Genomic DNA, 20,883 nt, shown 5'->3' with positions numbered 1-20,883 from the left:
GGGCACAGGTCTATAGCAAAACTATATTTATTCATTCTTTCATTCGGCTCAATTCCCAAGGGAACTTTTTAAGAAATCTACTTGAGAAAGATTCCAATAGGAATCGAAACATTGAATCAATAAATGAGATATACGGTATAAATATATATATATATATAAATATATATATATATATATATATATATATTAATATATATATATATATGAATTGTGAGCACATTCACATGTCTTAGACAGGTCTGCAACCCTGCCTTTCAACCATTATCACCTAGCATACAGTGCTCCCACTGCAGCAAAGGATTCTGGGATTCGGTGGAGGTTTTTTTGTTGCCTTTCACCCACCATAACTTTTAAAAAAAAAACAAAAAAAAAACACACACACACTTTTTCCCCCTTTATACACAGAAGAGCAGCCATCGCACCATATTTAGGTTTCAGAGAGGTGTTCTCATGTCTTTATGGGTATATAGCTAGCAGGGAACCAGCACACTCGACTTTTCAAGCAAGGATGTGGATTTTCCAGTCCTCAATCTTGATGAAGGTCCCATTGGGAACCAAATTGTCAACCCCACACAATAAACGTTTTGGTTTTGAAGGCGAATGTGTGCTAGTTCCTGCACACGTTATTCATAAGAACTGCGTAAATAAATGGCACTGAAGGCGCATTGCCAGGAGGGCTTCTAAAATGGCGTGGTCAAGCCGGTGAATGATTACCTTGATCTGATAACTTGGGGACTTGTGTTTTTCTCTGTTCACCCCAACATGTGAGCGCTTGTGACCTCCGACCATGTACTGGTAAAGCTGCTCTGGAACATTGAGGTCAGACATGCCAATCAGGTTACTACCATGCTACAAGAAAAGAAACCAACAAATAGTCATACACAGAGAAAACAACCCTAAGCAACTCATTAAAGCTACAGAGACTGTAACATTGAATATGCTGGTTGAACTGGAAATCCATACAGTATTCATGTAGGATGCAGTTATATGTTTGTTATTTAGGGTGTAATTCTATATACAGTAGTCTGAAGCGGTCATTCGGAATGTTCTTGGTAGAAATCCCTCCCTTGACATGGATGGGGATTTTCGATAGACCCAAACAGCCGCTTCAGAGTAAGGCCTTAAAATGTGCTACAGTACCACTTTGGTTATAAAACATCACCAACATTGCACCATGTAGAGTTTAGAGAACTGAATCTCCTGAGTGGTGCTACAAAAATCGCTATGAGTTTTATGTGTCAAAAGCGGGAAAGAGACATATCAATCCATAAATAGATGGATCAGACTCACTGCGTATCAGTCTGTGTAATCTGTGCTGTTGCAGTCACTGAGGCGCTCACTGAAGCGCTGAATCAGAGATATGAGCCTGCGGGAAAGGAACCGAACACCGCAGCCCTGCCATTTTGAGCAGCGCAGCAGGTAGGTTTAAACTAACCCGCAGCTCTAGATCCAAGCTGATATCACAGCATGTCAAAGTTTAAATGTCCATAATCCCCTGAACACGTAGTCAGCTCAATGACAGGCAACAGGTTGTGCACTCACGGAGCCATGATGCTTGTATCTGCAGATCTTTAGATCCTGTTGTGCGTCCCGCTGGGAAGCGGTGATGAGTAGAAAGAGAGAGCAAGGGAGCACAGCGAATTTAGAGAACTGGAGGCAGGATCGTGAAAAATAAAATCAAATTTATTGAAGCATGTTGCCCAAAGAAGACAAATACATGATCATCTGACGCGTTTCTCGCCGTCACTGGCGCTTTATCAAAGAGTGGTGCATACAGGTTAAAAACAGCTTTATATACAGGCACTTCCGGCTAGGTAGCAACAATCAACGTGCCAGCTGATACAGGGACGAACCAATGAGGAGACAACTACTGCCTCAGTCAGTAAATCCTATATACTGTATGTATAGCACAGCATAAATGAATAAACTAAAATCTAAATTATTAAACAATTAACCCAAAACCATAAAAAAAGGGAGAACAATATAAAATGACTAAATATATACATGGAGGTGTGTGCAGTAACTACCAAGCGAAAGCATATTGTCTTTGTTAGATGCTATATTGATGATTTAATATTTATTTGGGATGTGGAACTATCTACACTGGTCCCCTTCATTGACACACTTAATAATAATAATCTTAACCTCACTTTCACTTATAAACAGAATATTCATCACATTAACTTTCTTGATATAATAATTTATATTGATGTTAATTTAGAAATTCAGACAGACATCTTTTGGAAGGTAAACGCCAGGAACAGCTTTTTGAAGGCGGACAGCAATCATCCCGTCCTCTCTTAAAAAGGAGGTATCCCAAAGGTACAATTTTTACGTTTAAGGCTGCGTCCATAGAGGGGCAGACTGCGCGGACGTGTCCGCACGCTGAGCGATCAGACTGCCTGTAAAGGCTATACAGCATGCGGGCGGAAGCGGAAGGGGGCGCGCAATGCGCTTTAAATCAGTCAATACTGATTTATCGCGCGATAGGGCGGTCTCGTGAGCGGTTCGACCCAATGAGGGCCAACCAGCTCCGCAACGTCACTGGCCCGCCCCATAGACACGCCCCCGGACGGGGCGCGTACTAAGGCCAGGGAAAGCACCCGCTTTCCCACAGCCTCCGCGCGCCTCCGCACGGCTGCAGTGTCTATGGACGCAGCCCAAGAAGGTTGTGTTCTGGAGAAGAGTCTTTCGATAGACAATCTGCAGATTTGTCCTCAAGATTCATTTCCAGAGGGTATAGAAGAACAGATATTGAAAATGCATATACTTATGTGAAATCAGTTAATCGTCAAGATTGACTTAAAAGCACACATAAACCTAAGAGATCGGACAAGTTTGTTTCTTATCAAAGTGAGTCAGCACCTTTATTCATAACTCAACATAGCAGTCAGGCGACCTAAATGCGTACCATCTTTTACAAACATTGGGATGTGTTACATCTGGACAAGGATATTAAGCAGAGTGTGGAACGGGATCCTAACTTCGTGTTTAGGAAAGCAAAGTCTTTAGCCCATCACTTATTTCATTCATTTATGCTGTGCTATACATATATAGGATTTACTGACTGAGGCAGTAGTAGTCTCCTCATTGGTTCGTCCCTGTGATTTTGGTATCAGCTGGGACGTTGATTGCTGCTGCCTAGCTGGAAGTGCCTGTCTATAAAGCTGTTTTTAACCTGTATACACCACTTTTTCATAAAGCGCCAGTGACGGTGAGAAACGCATCAGAGGTGCTCTTGTATTTGTTTTCTTTGGGCAACATGCTTCAATAAATTTGATTTGATTTTTCACGATCCTGCCTCCAGTTCTCTAAATTCGCTGCGCTCCCTTGCTCTCTCTCTTTTTCTACTCAACATTGCACCATTGAAGATTCACCCACTTATCTCTGTTCCTTACTAATCATGTCAATAAAAATAAAGCACAGTGGCTTGGGAATGAACAGCCAGTAAGGTCTTACCCCAAGACAAACCATGCCCAAAGCCAGCCCAGCTACTAGGGAATAAGACTCTCTATCAGTGCAATACTCCATCTCAGGTCCCGGGGGGCGGCCTAGAATCCAATCAGAAAACAAAAAAGTTCAAAAAAGCATACAGAGGCTATTCTACACGAAAGTGAAAAACTATGGAGGTTGCAAAGGACATTTTGCATAATTTATGATATATACTGTGTACATACATCAACACATCCCACATGAATTATTTTTGGGACACAAGAAGACAATCCTCATATAATAAGTGGGCTGTGTAACTTCTACCTATACTATTTAAAGCAGCAGCTCTGGGAAGCCCCATTTTCTGAGATACCTGTAACAGTAGTGCTGGTACTTCCTGATATTTAAATCCCTGGCGTCATGCGGGCTAACAGCCAACAGATGATGGCCCACATGACTCATAAGATTTAAACTGCTGTATTTCTTCCCTTTGAGGGGTCAGGAACGTGTTCCTTTAACGGTATCTCAGGAACAAGGGGATTCAGCTCCAAAAAGGGACCAGTTTAATGATGCAGTTCCCCCAAAATGATCTTGAAATTGAGCTCAGTGTTATGCCCTTTGCAGTTGAATACTAACCTTATTCATTTCTTTTTATATCCTAGCTGTTTTTCATGTTATTTTAAATGGCCCAAATACTGCGATAGATGGCGATTTCTGTTTATTCCAACATGTTCCACCCCCACCAGGAAGCGCAGTGCTGGTTTTGCAGAATACTAAATGGCTGTTATGCTCTGAATTGTGTTTGTGCTGAAAGATTTTCTAAGGGGACATCTCGATTGGTTGGAAGTATTTTCACTAGATTAGATATTATTTCCAGCGGTTGATCACTTCATGAATAATACATAGATCCCCATTCACTTTTTGGGATATTAAATTGGGTGACTTTCCTTTAGTGCCCAAAGTGCCTCATCAGTGAAGCAGTTTTATAGTGAGCTTAAGAAAGTTCTTTGGAGTCTAACACAGTGAGAGGGGCTTAGAAGCAATTTTAATTTTGTTTCTGGGCGCATTTGCTCTGCTAGGTGATTTTGATATGTGTTTTTTTTTTAACTAAAATTTGTTAGTTTGAAACCTAAATTAAATAAACAGCTGAAAACAGATGCCTCTGCATACGGGGAGAAAAACTTAAAAAAAAATTTTTTAACATGCAGTGAGAACGCCAATATACCCCATATGTCCAAAATATACATAGGCAGTGTCAAAACCATCTTACCTATTTCTGCTAGCAGAACTTCTGCAATGTGTCGATGTGCAGTCCCCTGGTAAACCAGCCCTATTCCAATCACAGCGGCCACCTGCACATTGTGTGGGACATCCAACTCAGTTGAAGTTGGCGGCAGAAGAGCAGGGATGTGAATGCTAAGAAGCCGTGTAATTGAAATGTCCATTGTACCAAGTTTTGCAGCTGAAACACCCAGCAGGAGTCCGATGCTTGTCATCTCATGGCCCTATTCCATATCAAGTTGCAAAAGCAGCAGAAGGCAAAAAACAAAAGGCAAATAATTACAGTGAGGCCGGGACAGCCTGTCTACAGTCAAAGGATGCTCCGAATGGTGGTAACTATTAGTGGAGATAAAATAAATGTTAAGGTTGAACTCTATAACACCTGAAACTAAACTATTTGGGAAAGGAACATACTGTATGTAACTGATGGGATCTAGAGACTGAAGATTTTATTGTCTGGATTGAAGTTCAGAATTAACGGTGCAATCTTGATAAATGGTTTTCAAACTGTGGTCCTTGGAGACTTTATTGATGACTCCCGAAGGCCTTAAAAATTCCCTTCAATCAGCTGTCGCCTACAATCAATGGCCCGTATTCGGTAAGCTGTGATAGCGGTGTTCTGGCGCTATCGCACAAAAAAACCCATTGACTTCAATGGGGCTATCAGTGCGCTCGCATCAGATCTGCACGATCACAGTTAAAAGAATAAGGGCCAAAGTCTAGAAGAGCACTGTGAAAATATTGATTTTGAAGGCTGCTGTTCAGATACAGGGTCAATATATTTCGAATGATATAGTACATAGAAATACAATGTTCAACAGATCTAATAATTGTTGGTCCTCCAAACAATTCTGAACATGGAATTGCTCTGTGACACGGGACTGTGAGAATTCCTGCTCTAGTTAATCATAATAACACTTACATGGAACTGGCGTGTGCAGCAAATGAACCATTATGAGCTCTGAAATCTTCCATCCCAATGTAAAAAACTTAAACTGGTTGATTTTATTCAAATGATAAAGATCCAAATAAACATCCTAATGTGTTCTCCAACAGGGAACACCTAGTTATGTAGTCAGACAACATTTGTATACACCAGCCTGCCCGAAGTGCTGATGGGCGTATGTGCTTTATTACAGCAGTAACTGGGAGAGTCGCAGCAGTCTCTAAAGAAGATTGCACTGATGGAGCATACACTGGGCTAAGTAAAATGTAACATTTATTGAAAATGTATAAAATGAAGGTAAACGGTGAAATAATAATAAAACAACAACATAAATGTGTCGACAAACAACGGTGCTCAGACTAAAAAACAAGAAAGGAAAAGCAGGCAATAGGTTATCTAATAAGAGTAACCCGAATAATGATGGTGGAATAGTGGAGGGGCAATTAGTCTTGCCGTGAGTTACTACTGGAGACAAGATCCCTCTTATATAACAATAATAAAAAATGAATTCTAGTGGATGCAGCGATCCACTAAAGGGAGAACTGGTGGCGAGTGTTAAAGCAACCATAAGGGTATCCCCAGTATAGCGGATATTGAGTAAGAGCTGCCATCGGAGATAATATGCATTATTAAACTCAAAATAGACACCTATGGTCTCAAGTAATTGGAAATAAACTTAAGTCCAAATTGTTGCTGAATTTGCTAGCATAAAAACTTCAATATTTATATTGGGAGTTTTTTGGGTGTCAAATCATCTACATTTAATCCATTAAACAGTTCACTGCCACTAACTAATTTTACAAACCACAAAATAGTCCGTTTTGTAGCATCAAGATGCGTCTCGCTCCCTGGAAAGAAAGCCTCACCTTGGTGAGGTAGTCGTGTATGTTCAGAGTGGCCAACTTAGTAAGGTGCCCATTTAAGCCCAGTGCCATGAGAAAACCTGCATACTCGTTAGCCAGCTCAGCGTTTTTGGGTTTGTTGTAAACGATCCAAGCCGAGTCTATCTGGGAAGCAGGGGCTATTTTCAGGCCCGCAGCCACTCCGTTGTGGAAGCTTGCCCAGCAACCCATGTTCGGAGGCACGTCAATGTTTCCACTATTGAGATCCACGGTTGTGTTTCTTGGAGGCGCTCGACCTGATCATGAACAAGAAAAAACTTCAACTCTCTTATATTTCTGCTGTTCATAGAGTATGTGTACAGGAACTTCGGAATTAAAAAGGATATGGAAAATGAGTACACATTGAAAGGCCATCCCCATATCAACAAGTATACACACTATTGATTCTAGCACCAGGTAAACCCATGGAGGGGAAATCGAGAGATATGATCAACACCGTTATACTTTAATTCTGCAAGTCATTTATAAGATCACTCAAACATCTCTCTGTAGTCAATATTTTGTTTTAAGACAGGGGTGCGCAAAGCGGCCCTCCCTGATTCGCTGAGGGGGGCGCGGGGTTTACAGGGGCCCCGCGTGCTTCCCGAAGGCATTTAAATTAATACCGGAGGAGCTGCAAGGCCTCTGTAAACTTCTCCTTACCTTGGTTCAGACACTCCTGGTGACGTGTCGCCATGGCAACGTGACGTCAAACGACGCTGCAGGGTCACGTGACGTCGCATTGCCGTGGCAACGTAATGTCATGGCGCCAGAATCAAGGTAAGCAGGGGGTGGGGTGCGAGGAGAGGGGGACTGCCGGCAGGGGGGGGCAGGGAAAAAAGTGTGCGCTCCCCTGGTTTAAGAAATGTAATAGTAGAGCACACATACGGCCTCCCTTATTATCCAAAGAGAAGCCTACCTGTGAGGTTCAGCTTAGGAATTGGCAGTGGTTCCGTTGGAACAGGGTGGTAGGAAAACAATGTGAACATCCCACGTCCCAAAGGCAGGGCCATGGTCCTCTGACACAGCTGCAACAGCCTATCAAGAGAAGGTGAAAATACATGAGCAGTGCTACACAACAGGAATATTACAGACATGTACACAGGACAAAGTCTAAAGTCATTACTGGGTGCTAGTGTCAATACTAGCTATCTGGATGGCACATACATTTTGCACAGCTGTCAATGCTGAACGCTGCTAATCAACATTGTACCATTAAATAAACAAAGCTATTGCACCAAAACAATTGACATTATTATATGAGCAGAAATAAAATCTGTGTTTTGGGCTGCGCCAAAAGACAGTTTAAAATTCGAGGTCTATCCATGGTGGACGTGTAAAAGATTATATCTTTATATCTATATTATATCTAATTAACAACTACTTGGTATGTGTCTCTGAGTTGATTAGGCAAACCCCTCCCTTAATTGTTAGTCAAGTTGATGTGTTCAGAGTATTTAAGGCTATTTTGGCTGAGCCATTTGGCTGTGTGTAACATCAAAAGTGTCCCATATAAAGTGTCTGTGGAGTTCATTTGAGTTTAAATTGGAGGTGAAGATTACAGGAAGATCTGGACTCTGCACCACAACAACAACAACAACAACAACTCTGCAGCTGTGAGAACTTCATGCTCTGATAGTTTGTACTCTTCCTATCCTCCAATACCTGGGAAGTCTCTCCTCCTGCATCTCACTATCCCTCCTTATTGTATTTTCTGTTTACTGTTGTCTCACTGCTTTGTTAACTTTTCTGTTCTGTCCAACTTCCCCACTCCCCTCCTATCCACATTTCTTCATATCTCCTCCCCTCCACCTATGCCTGCGCCCATAAACTGCACCATTATCTATACACCTCTCTCCCAACAACTTGTTTACCCCTCAATAATAAACACTCCCACAAATCCTCTATTCACACCGTCTATCTACTCCTTCCTGCTGCCGGGGATCTCTCCTAATCCTGGACCCAGCCCACCTGCTAATGGTGTTAACCTATCTACTGACTAACCTTAAAACTCACCCCGCAAATCAAGCTTCACAATAGCCTGGACTCATGGCTACTGTCTCACACCCAGTCACTCGTACCAACCATTGTGGCCAAGCACTGCCATCTACAGCACTTTTTCCCTTACCTGCTGTCTCTTTAAGTCTCCCAACATACCACTTAGATTGTAAGCTCTTCGGGGCAGGTATTTCCTTTCCTACTGTGTGACTTTGCTGCACTTATTGTATTATTATAATTCCCTGTACTGTATTCTTTGTGAAGCGCTGAGTACACTTCTGGCGCTATATAAATAAAGATATACATACATACATACATACATACATACATACATACATACATGATGCTAGTTTAGAATGGGCTTTGGAAATCTGACCTTGATAACTAATGCATGACAGAAAGCCACATAAGCTGCTCGCGTTCAGCTCATGGTGAAATTGCTTAGAAAGCTTCCAGTGGACATTTTAACAGTAACCGCTATATGCGAAGTAAGAAAAACCTGCATGCCAGGGATGTCAGTGCTTATGTTTAACATCGAGAGACTAAATTGAACCAGCTACCTGTTCTCTTTCTCCTCTATATACTCGTGGTCGCTCACTTCAGGCATTTGGACGACGTTCACTCGGACCGGATGGGAACTTTGAAGGAGCCGGCGCACTTCCTGCACACGCAAGTCTTCGCTCCAGATCAGCGACATGACTTCCTGATTCAAATCATTCATCCCATCATCTTCCTCCTCAGCTTCCCCTGCAGGGGGCGCATCAGTCAAGGGCACCTGTGCCATGGACTTAAATAAAAGATATACAGAGCTTAATGGAGGGTATTCCCGTGAGAGGACAACTCCACTATTAAAGCCCAGTCAAACACAAAGTCCCACTGCTGGATATTTCCAACTGTCGAGACCTTAGGCATGTTCTATAGAGCTGGGTGCGCGCTACGCTGGCGCACGGAATTTTAGTTGGCTGACGTCAGTCAGCCTTTCTATAATGGCGCCGAGCGCACGGCAGGGAGCGGGGAGCCGACAGACAGCGGCGAAGACGCTACCGGCGCCGAGTGTGTGTGTGTGTGTGTGTGTATATGTATATGTATATATATATGCAAATATAGCTGTATGCTCATCTGCATGTCTTAGGCAGGTCTGAAACCCCGCCTTTCCCCATTATCACCCAGCATACAGCACTTCCACTGCAGCAAGGGATTCTGGGAAATGACATGCAAACGAGCACACAGTGTCACTTTTTGCCTCAATAACCATTTTTAACATGGTTCCCTATAGGCTTAAGCTTGCTGCATGGTCACAGCTTTGAGCACAGCCAGTGTTAAGGTGCATACCCAGAAAACCACCCACAGACAGCTGTTTCGACCTTGATGGGTCTCATCAGTGTGGGGTTGATTTTACTGGGAATGCAAGAGAGGCTATGGGATAATGTATATATATACATACACATATATATGTGTATGCATGTGTATGCATGACACACAAAAATGAATACCGCATCAAACAACCAATACATACATGCACTGTCTAAACCAAAACAGAGAATAACTGAAAATAACAGAAAGACATCTGATTGGCGGTGCTGAAGGAATAGAATAGATATAGAAACACAGAAAAAGAAACCTCACAAAAAGCACTCAGACTAATATTGCAAAGAATAATGATAATAAATGGTGTTATGCGAAACGTTGTAAAGCGAAACACGTTTTCCCATAGGAACACTGTTTAAATGAAAGGTTCCGTTCCTGAAGGCATTTTTAACACTAAAATACACCAAATATTTTATGCAGGCAATAACATATGCAGCATACACATAAATTATATAGTGTATATACTGTATTATATATATAATATAACATAATAAATGATATATTATATAGTATAATATAATATTATATAGTATAATATTATATATACACGCTCTTACGACGCTTTGCAATGTTATTTATGTGAATGTGTATATATATACACACATACACAACGTTGCAAAGCGTCGGAAGAGCGTTGAATAAGCCATTTTGGCGTTGTAAAAATGAATATAGGTATGCATTTCATAGCGTTGGATAAGCCATTCGTTGTAAAGCGAAGCGTTGTAAAACGAGGACTGCCTGTATATAACATATATACATAAGAAAAATAAGCATGTGTATGTATGTATGTATGTATGTATGTATGTATGTATGTATGTGTGTATCTATGTGTGTATGTATGTATGTGTGTATGTATGTATGTATGTGTGTATGTATGTGTGTATGTATGTGTCTGCACACATTTAATAAATATTTAATTTTTTACCAATGTTTTTTTTTTAATAAATAATAAATTACACATACATACACACACATATATATACACACATATATATATATATATATATATATATATATATATATATATATATATATATATATACACACACACACACACACTGTACCTTCACAGCTCTCAGACACGTTCTATAGTATACATACAAAAAGCATGCGGCACGTGCACGCGCGTTCGCATAGGCACAGGCGGCCGCACGCAGTATAGAGCAGGCCTTACACAGAGTCATGAACGCAGATTGGGGGAAGGTTGGAACCTCTGATGTGGATCGCGTTGGGTTGACAATCATTCTGGATTGTTATTAATACACATTTATTGCAATTTTGACCGTATTTCAAAATCAGTAGCGTGAACACAATATGTCAAGACGCGTCCTCTTCATATCCCATGTCATATGGCAGGGGGGCGCAAACTTTTTTCCCTGCGCCCCCCTGCCGGCTGTCCTCTCACTCCCGCGCCCCCCCCAACCCCAACTTACCCTCGCACCGGCGTAATGACGTCACGTTGCCATAGCAACGTGACGTCACATGACCTCGCAGCGTCATTTTGACGCCGCGTTGCCATGGCGACGCCGGGAGGAAGCCGCCGGAGCCACGGGTAAGTATGGTTTACAGAGGCCCTGCAGCTCCCCCGGCACTTAATTTATGTGCCTTCGGGAAGCGCGCGGGGCCTCTGTAAACCCCGCGCCCCCCGTCGGCAGTCTCGCGCCCCCCCTGGGGGTCGCGCCCCACAGATTGCGCACCGCTGTCATATGGCATGCAATTTAAAACGGTATGCAAATACAATAATGGCTTAATTTCAGCAAATTAGAATCATTATGGCCATGACTAAACACAATTTTAAAAGGATTTAGTACATTGCAATTGTATCCTCAACACTGTACTCCAATGATCCTGGGTATGTATCACAGGAGAGAAAAGATCATAATTTGTGACGTCCTAGTAAAGACGTATGAGGGCAACATTTTAAAGCCAGGGCTACTCAGTGACCCCAAATAAAAGTGTTTGTCTACTGATGAAATAACTTTACCTTAATGTATATTTTTTATTTATAGTTGATTTATCACAAGTATTTTTTTTCTTCATTTCATATTGAAAGGCCCTGTTTTCTAGGTAACACATATACAGAAAGCAAAGTCCCTGGCCGTGTCATTGCTTGATACAAACTTACAGATTTAGCTTTTGGTATGTTCCCCTCACAGGCTTGTTTGGAGAGGTCCTGACGCCCTATCAGAAGGCAGACAGCTTCCGGCCAATCAGAAGCAGGCTGTTCGCGGCACTGATAGATAGCATGTCTGATAGGAAGAGCAACTCCAAAAGGCAGAGATTCCAAGTCTCGCAGGGTAAAACCTTATGTTCAAACAGGGGGGAAAACATTGTATGAGGTCAACACAATCGTGCCGAGATAGTTAGATGCCCATCGGCGGTGTCACATTAAAACCACGTTTTCAAACACTTGCAGACTTTGAAACTAGGATTGGGCTAAAATTAAGTGTTTAACAAGAGGAGAGGTCTGAATTTCAGAGCCAGAGATGTAAAATAAAAAAAGTAGGGCGAAATCAACAAAAATATCGAAAAGAAAAACACAAAACTTAATGTGTTACCCAAACATCCCACAACAGCAGGCAAAGTATCCTCACCGGGGAGAAAAGACAGCGGTCACGGCCGCACAGCAAATGAACAAGGCTGGACTGTGCTATAAAAAAAATCTTTATTATGCCATGGGTATTTAAAAAGAGAGAGAGGGAAGCACCCCCCGCAACGCTAACGCGTTTCAGCCACAAAGGGCCTTTCTCAAAGAGTGAACATTACCTGCTGCTGTGTCGACTGAAATACAAGCCCACCCGGAAGTGACATCACACTCAGGTGCTAGCAGTGACTCCCATGATGGACAAAGGGAGTTTGCTCACCTGGTGAGTGTAACCACACCCGTAATGAGCTCCTACCAGAAGTCAAAGCAGAAAATGGCAAATACATTGCCAGTGAAAAAACAATTTGTCACATCAGATGTTTATGTCACTAATTGCAACAACCACAATAAACCTTACAGGGAGGTGAGGTGACAATACTATTTACCAAATGGTATTCTATTAACCTCTACCTGCTACGGTAATAAAACACATTAAAATATGTATGAAATTAAATCAATGCAAAAGATGCATTGATTGATTAAAATCAAGTAATAGCGGGGGGATAAATTGTGTGAAACATTACAATTTAAACAATAATTAGAATTACCTTACATTCATGCAATTCTGAACAGACTACAGAATAAAGTCAAGTGGATACATCTAACCCAAATATTATTTAGGACACAATGTATATACACTTATAACAATTTTGGTTGCTTTGTTGCCAATCATATAAATATTAAGGAACTTGAAGTATGATTTTACTGACAATTTTTTCAGATCATCACAACGTTCAGTGAGGTCAATGCAAGGAAATAATAAGATGAAAACAGACAGTGGAAATAATAACAATAAATGCACAATAATATCCAACAAATGTTGAACAATGAAAATGCAAACAACAAGATGAATTGTTTCCTAACATTATTACCCAGTATTTGTTTGAACATACCGATCATAAACAAAAACTTATCTTCATCTAGTTATCAATTAGTGGTTTACTATTCAAAATATGAAAAACGAAAACCACAGACAAGCTTATTAAGATTTTGTCTAGCTAGTCATATGATCTTAATGAATAAAGACCTAGGTATTAATAATACATGGTAGATTTCAAATTGATCAATAATCCTCTCTTTTAAAAAAATAATCAATACTCAAATATTTATATATATGCTTTTATAAGTTGATTTGATTTACAAAGATATTATAACAGAACAAGAACAAAAGGAGCAGCAACTGATTTTTACGGAACAGGGGTTGCCAGGGAGGAGAGAAAAAAACTTAAAGAAAGTGTTTTATCTCCCAGTCTATATTAATTCCTTTTGGTGACATGGTGTCCATAGTGAATATCCAGAACATCTCCTTTTGATTAAGGATGTTCTGTCGGTCACCTCGTCTGACAGGGGGTGGGATATGGTCTATCCCACTGAATATTAACAAATCCAGTTTGCCCATTGGGCATTCTAAAAAATGTCTTTCCACTAGCAATCTCTGATCTCCATTCTTTATGCTTCTAATGTGTTCCATTATTCGATTCTTTAGTGGGCTTATTGTTCTTCCTATGTAGCTCTTGCCACAACCACATGTTAGGATGTAAATTACGAAATTGGTGTTACATGTGATAAAGCTCTTAAGTTTTATTTTATCCTTGTTAACCCTAGAGTGTATTACTTTAATGGGTTTGGCAAAAGTACATACCCTGCAAAAACCACATTTGAAGAAACCCACAGGTGGAGTGAAACCTTTAGTTTTTTGCAAAGGATTGATGAACAAGCTAGGCGAGACATAACTTGCTAATGATTGGCAACAAAGCAACCAAAATTGTTATAAGTGTATATACATTGTGTCCTAAATAATATTTGGGTTAGATGTATCCACTTGACTTTATTCTGTAGTCTGTTCAGAATTGCATGAATGTAAGGTAATTACAATTTAAACAATAATTAGAATGTTTCACACAATTTATCCCCCCGCTATTACTTGATTTTAATCAATCAATGCATCTTTTGCATTGATTTAATTTCATACATATTTTAATGTGTTTTATTACCGTAGCAGGTAGAGGTTAATAGAATACCATTTGGTAAATAGTATTGTCACCTCACCTCCCTGTAAGGTTTATTGTGGTTGTTGCAATTAGTGACATAAACATCTGACGTGACAAATTGTTTTTTCACTGGCAATGTATTTGCCATTTTCTGCTTTGACTTCTGGTAGGAGCTCATTACGGGTGTGGTTACACTCACCAGGTGAGCAAACTCCCTTTGTCCATCATGGGAGTCACTGCTAGCACCTGAGTGTGATGTCACTTCCGGGTGTTCTTGTATTTCAGTCGACACAGCAACAGGTAATGTTCACTCTTTGAGAAAGGCCCTTTGTGGCTGAAACGCGTTAGCGTTGCGGGGGGTGCTTCCCTCGCTCTCTTTTTAAATACCCATGGCGTAATAAAGATTTTTTTTATAGCACAGTCCAGCCTTGTTCATTTGCTGTGCGGCCGTGACCGCTGTCTTTTCTCCCCGGTGAGGATACTTTGCCTGCTATTTCCACTACACAGCTTGGAGCACGCCGCAGACGGACGGACTTTAAAGATTCCAGTGAGTTATTGATTTTTATTTGTTACTTCATTGCGGAGTCCCCAGGTGTTGTGGTTCATATTGTGCGAGACTCAAGGGGTCTGGGAGGGTCCACGGACTTCCCCCAGACATCCCCAGATAGTCACTGCCAGACCACAGCCCAAATAGGGGTTATTAATCTCTCTATACTCTGCCCCTCTGGACACAGCAGTATTTTTTTCAACTAAGTGGTTTAAAGCCCTGCAGCACTGGCTTACTGAGGGGTGAATGTCCCTCAATGTTCTCTTTATCCCACAACAGCAGATTAGGACTCCTTTTGTTATGCATTTTGCTAAACTGGGCAATAACATCTATTCAGTTTTTTTTTTTAATCTGTCATTTTTTATTTGGAGTTGCACCCTTAGGCAGAGATTATACTACCTACGCGGCTGCGCTTGAATGAGCGTGCGCGCACTCCTGGAGATTGCGGAGGTGATGCAGGGGTGTGGCGGGGGCGTCATGAAGCTGGTTCGCGCTCATTGCCTGAACCAGCTCCCATGACGCTGACAACACGCAGCAGCCGCCTGAAAAGACACATTTTTTTGTCTCTACAAATAGCTGCCGCGTCAACACGCTACATCGCTCGCAGGCGCGCTGGCACTTGGCTAACGGCAATAGCCAACTACGGTAGAGTGCTTGACGAGTGCACGCACGTAGCGACTCCGCGACTAGAAGCTCGGCCTTACAGGCTGTACAGGAAGCAGCTCACGAGTTTTACTGTTGTTTCGTCCAAAAACCCTCACTAAAATAGCAGATTCCATTACCTAATTGGCCAGAAACTCTTTACTCTTGTGACCTAACAGGAGGTTAAAGCGGCAGTTTTTCCAATAACAGCAATTCTCAAATCTCTTAGGAGACCACCGGACACAACAGATTTTAGAAATAAGATTTGCACTTTCAGACAGGTGAATCCATCTTATTTACATCTGAATCAAATGTTGGGTGGTTGCCTCAGAAGCCCGCTGTGGCTCAGCGCCCTGTGGGGACATTTGAGAGCCAGTGCCACAGATAATAAATTCTATCTATTGTAAAGACTGATCGCTAAAGTATGAACTAATGGAAAGCCGGAAATAGACAATTAACGGTGACCGTTTCGCCCCTGAGGATCATTTGGCCACGGCCGTTTAGCCCCTGAGGTAGAGGTTATGGTTTACATTGTTTAGGGGTCTCAAGGGTGAAGGCAAGGGTTTAGGGGTTAAGGTAGAGATTACTTAGGGCGGAGAACTGTCCCGGCGGTGAAATGGCCGCTGCCAATTGTCCTAAATACTGGAAAGCTGTTGAGTTTCTACTCCTAATGCCTCATTTTTGACCCCACAAAACAGTTGCAACATCCGTATTGATTTTTTTTTTTTAAAGAGTTCTTACCTATATCAGTCATCCAGACCACTAGCTTTTCAGACAGGCTGGTAACCGAGGTGCCAGGCTTCAAGCTGAACCTGGCAATGGGAAGCAACAGCGACATCAACACACAATTTAATCCACGCCATGTGCTGAATGCCACTTGAGAACTGAGTATTACAGATGTAGCAGACATTATTGCGTCTGTAATTGTGCAGTACGGCACTACGTTTGCACAATGCTGCAACTGCCCGCTCTATTTATTTAAATTGAACGGCGGCAAACCGTACAATAAAACTTGCGACAATGGTAACACATTGTCGTGCGATAACTGTAGCATTAGCGTCTGCTAGATCTGTACAGCGAAAAGTCTTCAGAAGACTAAAATATATATATAAAAAATAAATAAAAGAAGAAATACCTCCTATCCTCTTTATGCTGCTGTTTCCGGTGCCCTGCAAATAAAAACAAAGACATCACACATTTGCTAATGTGTTTAACATTTGCATATTGGTCTGCAGCTTGCGGTTATAAAGGAATGTTCTATTTACCTGCACTTATTTTGGACAGGTACTTTGATGGCTCATCTAGTACAGCTTTCTCATCTCCAAGTATGTACAAAGCAACACTCTATGTTGGGGGGGATGGGGGGAAATACATACATATGAATATTGATTTAAAGAAGTGAACTGAATTCATGATATGGTCTGTAATGTTTAGATACATTGCACACGTGCCTTGATAAGTGTTTCAAGTGTCTGGGCAGCAGGACGGACTGACCAATTTAATGATATCTTATTCAAATCAGCTAAGTTAACTCTTGAGGAAAGATAACTGGAGACTAGATTCCCTGCTGAAAGCCGTGTGTTCACAATAGAGACACAGGTATATGCAAAGATGTTACCAGCACTACGAGCTTGCTCCTTTCACAAATCCTAGGCAGGTACGGGTATGCTGGAGCCTCTTCTCCTTTAAGACAAAAACTTAACCAATGGTAGATGCTCGGCGGCTCAGCATTAAAGAATGACGGATAATTCATGAATCCAGTTTGGGCTGCGAAACGCAGAGAAAGGAAAAGTTAAAACGCTGCAAATAGAATTGGGCAATCACAAAAATGCCCCCGGGACAACGATATAAAGAAACATAATTGTTATATTTATTGCACTATATATCGTTATAGGTTCAACAGAAAAAAAAACAAAAGATTTGAAAATATGGTTTTCATAATATGAAAAATAAATCATTTGGAAGGTATATATTTTTCACATTTGTTACAGATGAAATAAAGAACATTTTAAAATAAAGAAACACCACTTCTTCCAATCATTGGAAATCATAAATGGCAAAGAGAAGGATGAATGGAAGGGGACAAACGCAGGGCAGAACGATCCTCCGGGGGTTTAGGGTGTCTCCATCCAAAGTGTAAGGGGTGTGATAAAACGAGGGTTTCACCACGCCTCGAGGGGTGTGGGGGTGATGGAGAGGTGCCCAGTTCCCATGCACATTGGCAACTCTGCCTTCTTAGAAACTTCTGTGTCTTCATTAGCTTTCCCAAAAAAATGTCCATGACTACCATGGCAAAATAACCGTAATACCACAAAGATAAAAAAATATCAAAACTAAAATATCAGGGTCTTGCCCAACTCTATAAATATGTGCCACAGGTATTCACCATTCAATACTTACGTTTGCAGTATAGTCGACATTTTAATCTATTACTGTACTTTGCACAGGTCTCTGATGAATGTCGAGTTTTAGGCCACAATGTTACCGGAACTCAACTCTTTGATTTGTAGCAACGCTACATCTACTTATCACTTATTGTGTCGCCTTGTATATATACACACAAACCTCATTTTATATTATTTTTTTAAGTTTAGCTCTAATAAAGTTTCTATGTTTTTAATTGCACTCCGACAAAACAATCACTTTGGGATCACTAGAGTGGGGATACTTTTCCCTTTCAGTTCATGTATTCAATAATTTCCCTGATTGTAGCACCTCGCACAACATTACTTTCCAAGCTGCTGCGGGGGTCCTCCCATTCCCCCCCTCCCCTGTGTACGTGAACACTACATCTCAAACACTTTGGTGAAAGGCTTTCCTTTACCATGTGCAATGCAATTTGTTTTTTTTTAACCCCCTATGCCCACGACAGTGCGGTAGGTCTTTGTCAAAGGACTAAGCAAGGTTTAAAAATGAGAAACCTTTCACATTTTGATGGGAAAATGTAAATTGTATTCTTTAAATCAGGATGTTAAACAGTAATAAACTCTTTTAAAAATACCTTAATAAGCCTACATGGCCTTGCGTGCACACCTACAGTATTTGGGAAAATAAACAGGAACACTATTGATTTCTTTTACACAAATGCATGTTAATGAATGTACAGAACACAAGTGAAACTGACATTACGGGTGTTATACAGTATATAGTAAAGGCATTTCACACAATGTGTTGGCATGAAATAGCAATACGTACTTGGCTCAATGCGACAAATTTGCCCAGAGGTTTTGACCAGAGTTGGATAGTCTCTGAAGTAAAAATCTGTGTAAATGTCCAAGTTTAAATCTCTAAAATAACAAAAGATATGAAAAGAAAAAAATAAATAATCTTACGACAATTCAAAACAAGTTGGTAACTGTATGTTATATTTAGCATGTTTTAGAATCAGACATTAAACTCTTCACTGCAGTAGAAGCCAGTAATGCACTAAACCTTTCGGTACTAAGGGAACACGTATTGCTATACGATTGATCTGCTGCCCGCCGCACAGAAGATCTGAGAGCCATAGCACAAGAAAAGTACAAGGCCCCTATCCAACATACCCTGAAGCCTCTTCCCTATGCTGGGGAAGACATTGACTCCAATGAGATGAATTGGACTAAAATCTTCTCCGTCATGGAGAAGTGGATCCACAGCATATTGAATACGTACCTAAGAAGCATTTCTCAGAATACTTCAACATATGATAGTAAGAAGGTTGGTGAGAATGCTCAAATACCCTGCTTATATAACAACATCATACTGTCCCAAAACATAGAGAGGTGTATGCCATACAGTGAGTAACCTTATTGAACGTAAATAAGCCTTAATCCCTGAAAATTGAGAGTAAATGAGGGACCCACCACAAACAATTTCATTGGGGGCTAATGGGGCTAATAGCCCAGTACTCACGGACACCTCTTGTAGTGGATGATGTGCTGCTGCTGATAGATCCAAGGAAACACGAAAGAAGAGAGCACCATCGATGACTGGAGTCAGGAGGGGATCCAAATAACAATCTTTATTGGAGTAAAGCACAGGGAAACACCTCCTACGCGTTTCGAACAAAGGTTCTTTATCAAGGAGTAAATTTTTTTACTCCTTGATAAAGAACCTTTGTTCGAAACGCGTAGGAGGTGTTTCCCTGTGCTTTACTCTAATAAAGATTGTTATTTGGATCGCCTCCTGACTCCAGTCATCGATGGTGCTCTCTTCTTTCGTTTTACCTTACTTCAATATATGAACCTCACGTGAGTGCATGGCTAACGCTCCCACAAGCCGTTCTCTCTACCAGCTTTCCAGAAATTGGGGTGGAGCATCAAATCCGGTAGTAGAAAACATAATAAATGGGATAACTTGAACATGGCATATGAAGACAAAGAAAGGCCGTCAATATGACGCAAAATATAATCAATTCCGAATTACAGAAGTGCAGCAGAAACTATAGTAGTTGCATTAAGAGATGAAAATGGAATATGAGGCACCTTGCCAGCTGAACAAGCAGAATCACTAAGGAGCGGATCTCCTCTCTCATTAAAGTATTGAGTTTCAGCTCTTCGTATGCGAGATGAAGTACATAGAAAATAGCAGGAATGTGGCTGAAGAGAAGCGCAGTGGAGTCCAAAATTAGGACATGTGGGAGATCATCCTTAGGTGCCGGCACTTCTAAGGGGTCCAACTGCAAAGTCTTGGCCAAAAGGTGACACTCAATATTTCGGTGGTAGTCAGAATGTATCAGATATTCCCAATCCTAATAGTGGCAGAAACAGACGTTTAATAATAAAAAAATGAAACCGTATGTTCAATGCTAAAAAAAAAAACACAAATAAGAAATAACATAATGGGACAGGTATTTACTGCCTCGGGGGTTTGTTAGGTTATAGAAGCAATTAAATCTTCTTTTATTTGAACTAACTTAATTTAAAATTCCTTGTAGTGTCGGGAGTATTTAATGAAACTCAGCAGAGTAATACATTGCAAAGAGTAAAATAAAATTAAAAAAAAACTTGAGAATAAAGCTAACCTTAACCCACAAAAATAACAAATAAGGGAAATTCTGATAGAGTACAGCGCGAGCTGCCATTTTCCTATTGGGCGATATGTCCTTACTCGCGAGTGTACTTAAAGTGAGTGTCCTTAAACCGGGGTATGCCTGTATACTGCTTATAAAGGGA

General features: G+C 41.0%; 1 protein-coding gene across 1 annotated transcript in view; it reads right to left on the bottom strand.

Moving 5' to 3' along the window:
* ANAPC1 (anaphase promoting complex subunit 1) overlaps nt 1-20,883 on the bottom strand; it is a 73,480-nt gene that overhangs the window by 35,286 nt on the left and 17,311 nt on the right. Inside the window, exons 19-31 of the mRNA XM_075596352.1 lie at nt 20,194-20,459; nt 18,926-19,017; nt 17,349-17,497; nt 16,996-17,074; nt 16,866-16,899; nt 16,472-16,542; nt 12,032-12,210; nt 9,099-9,325; nt 7,460-7,578; nt 6,526-6,797; nt 4,703-4,937; nt 3,460-3,551; nt 715-849 (exon numbers count right to left, since the gene is read on the bottom strand). Coding sequence (XP_075452467.1) covers nt 715-849; nt 3,460-3,551; nt 4,703-4,937; nt 6,526-6,797; nt 7,460-7,578; nt 9,099-9,325; nt 12,032-12,210; nt 16,472-16,542; nt 16,866-16,899; nt 16,996-17,074; nt 17,349-17,497; nt 18,926-19,017; nt 20,194-20,459 — 1,950 coding nt within the window. The remainder of the gene's footprint in view (nt 1-714; nt 850-3,459; nt 3,552-4,702; nt 4,938-6,525; nt 6,798-7,459; nt 7,579-9,098; nt 9,326-12,031; nt 12,211-16,471; nt 16,543-16,865; nt 16,900-16,995; nt 17,075-17,348; nt 17,498-18,925; nt 19,018-20,193; nt 20,460-20,883) is intronic.

The sequence above is a fragment of the Ascaphus truei genome, chromosome 4, assembly GCF_040206685.1.
Source record: "Ascaphus truei isolate aAscTru1 chromosome 4, aAscTru1.hap1, whole genome shotgun sequence".
In the NCBI taxonomy this organism is placed as follows: domain Eukaryota; kingdom Metazoa; phylum Chordata; class Amphibia; order Anura; family Ascaphidae; genus Ascaphus; species Ascaphus truei.
Note: the sequence above shows the minus strand (reverse complement) of the source record. Positions and strands in the feature narration are given on the sequence as shown.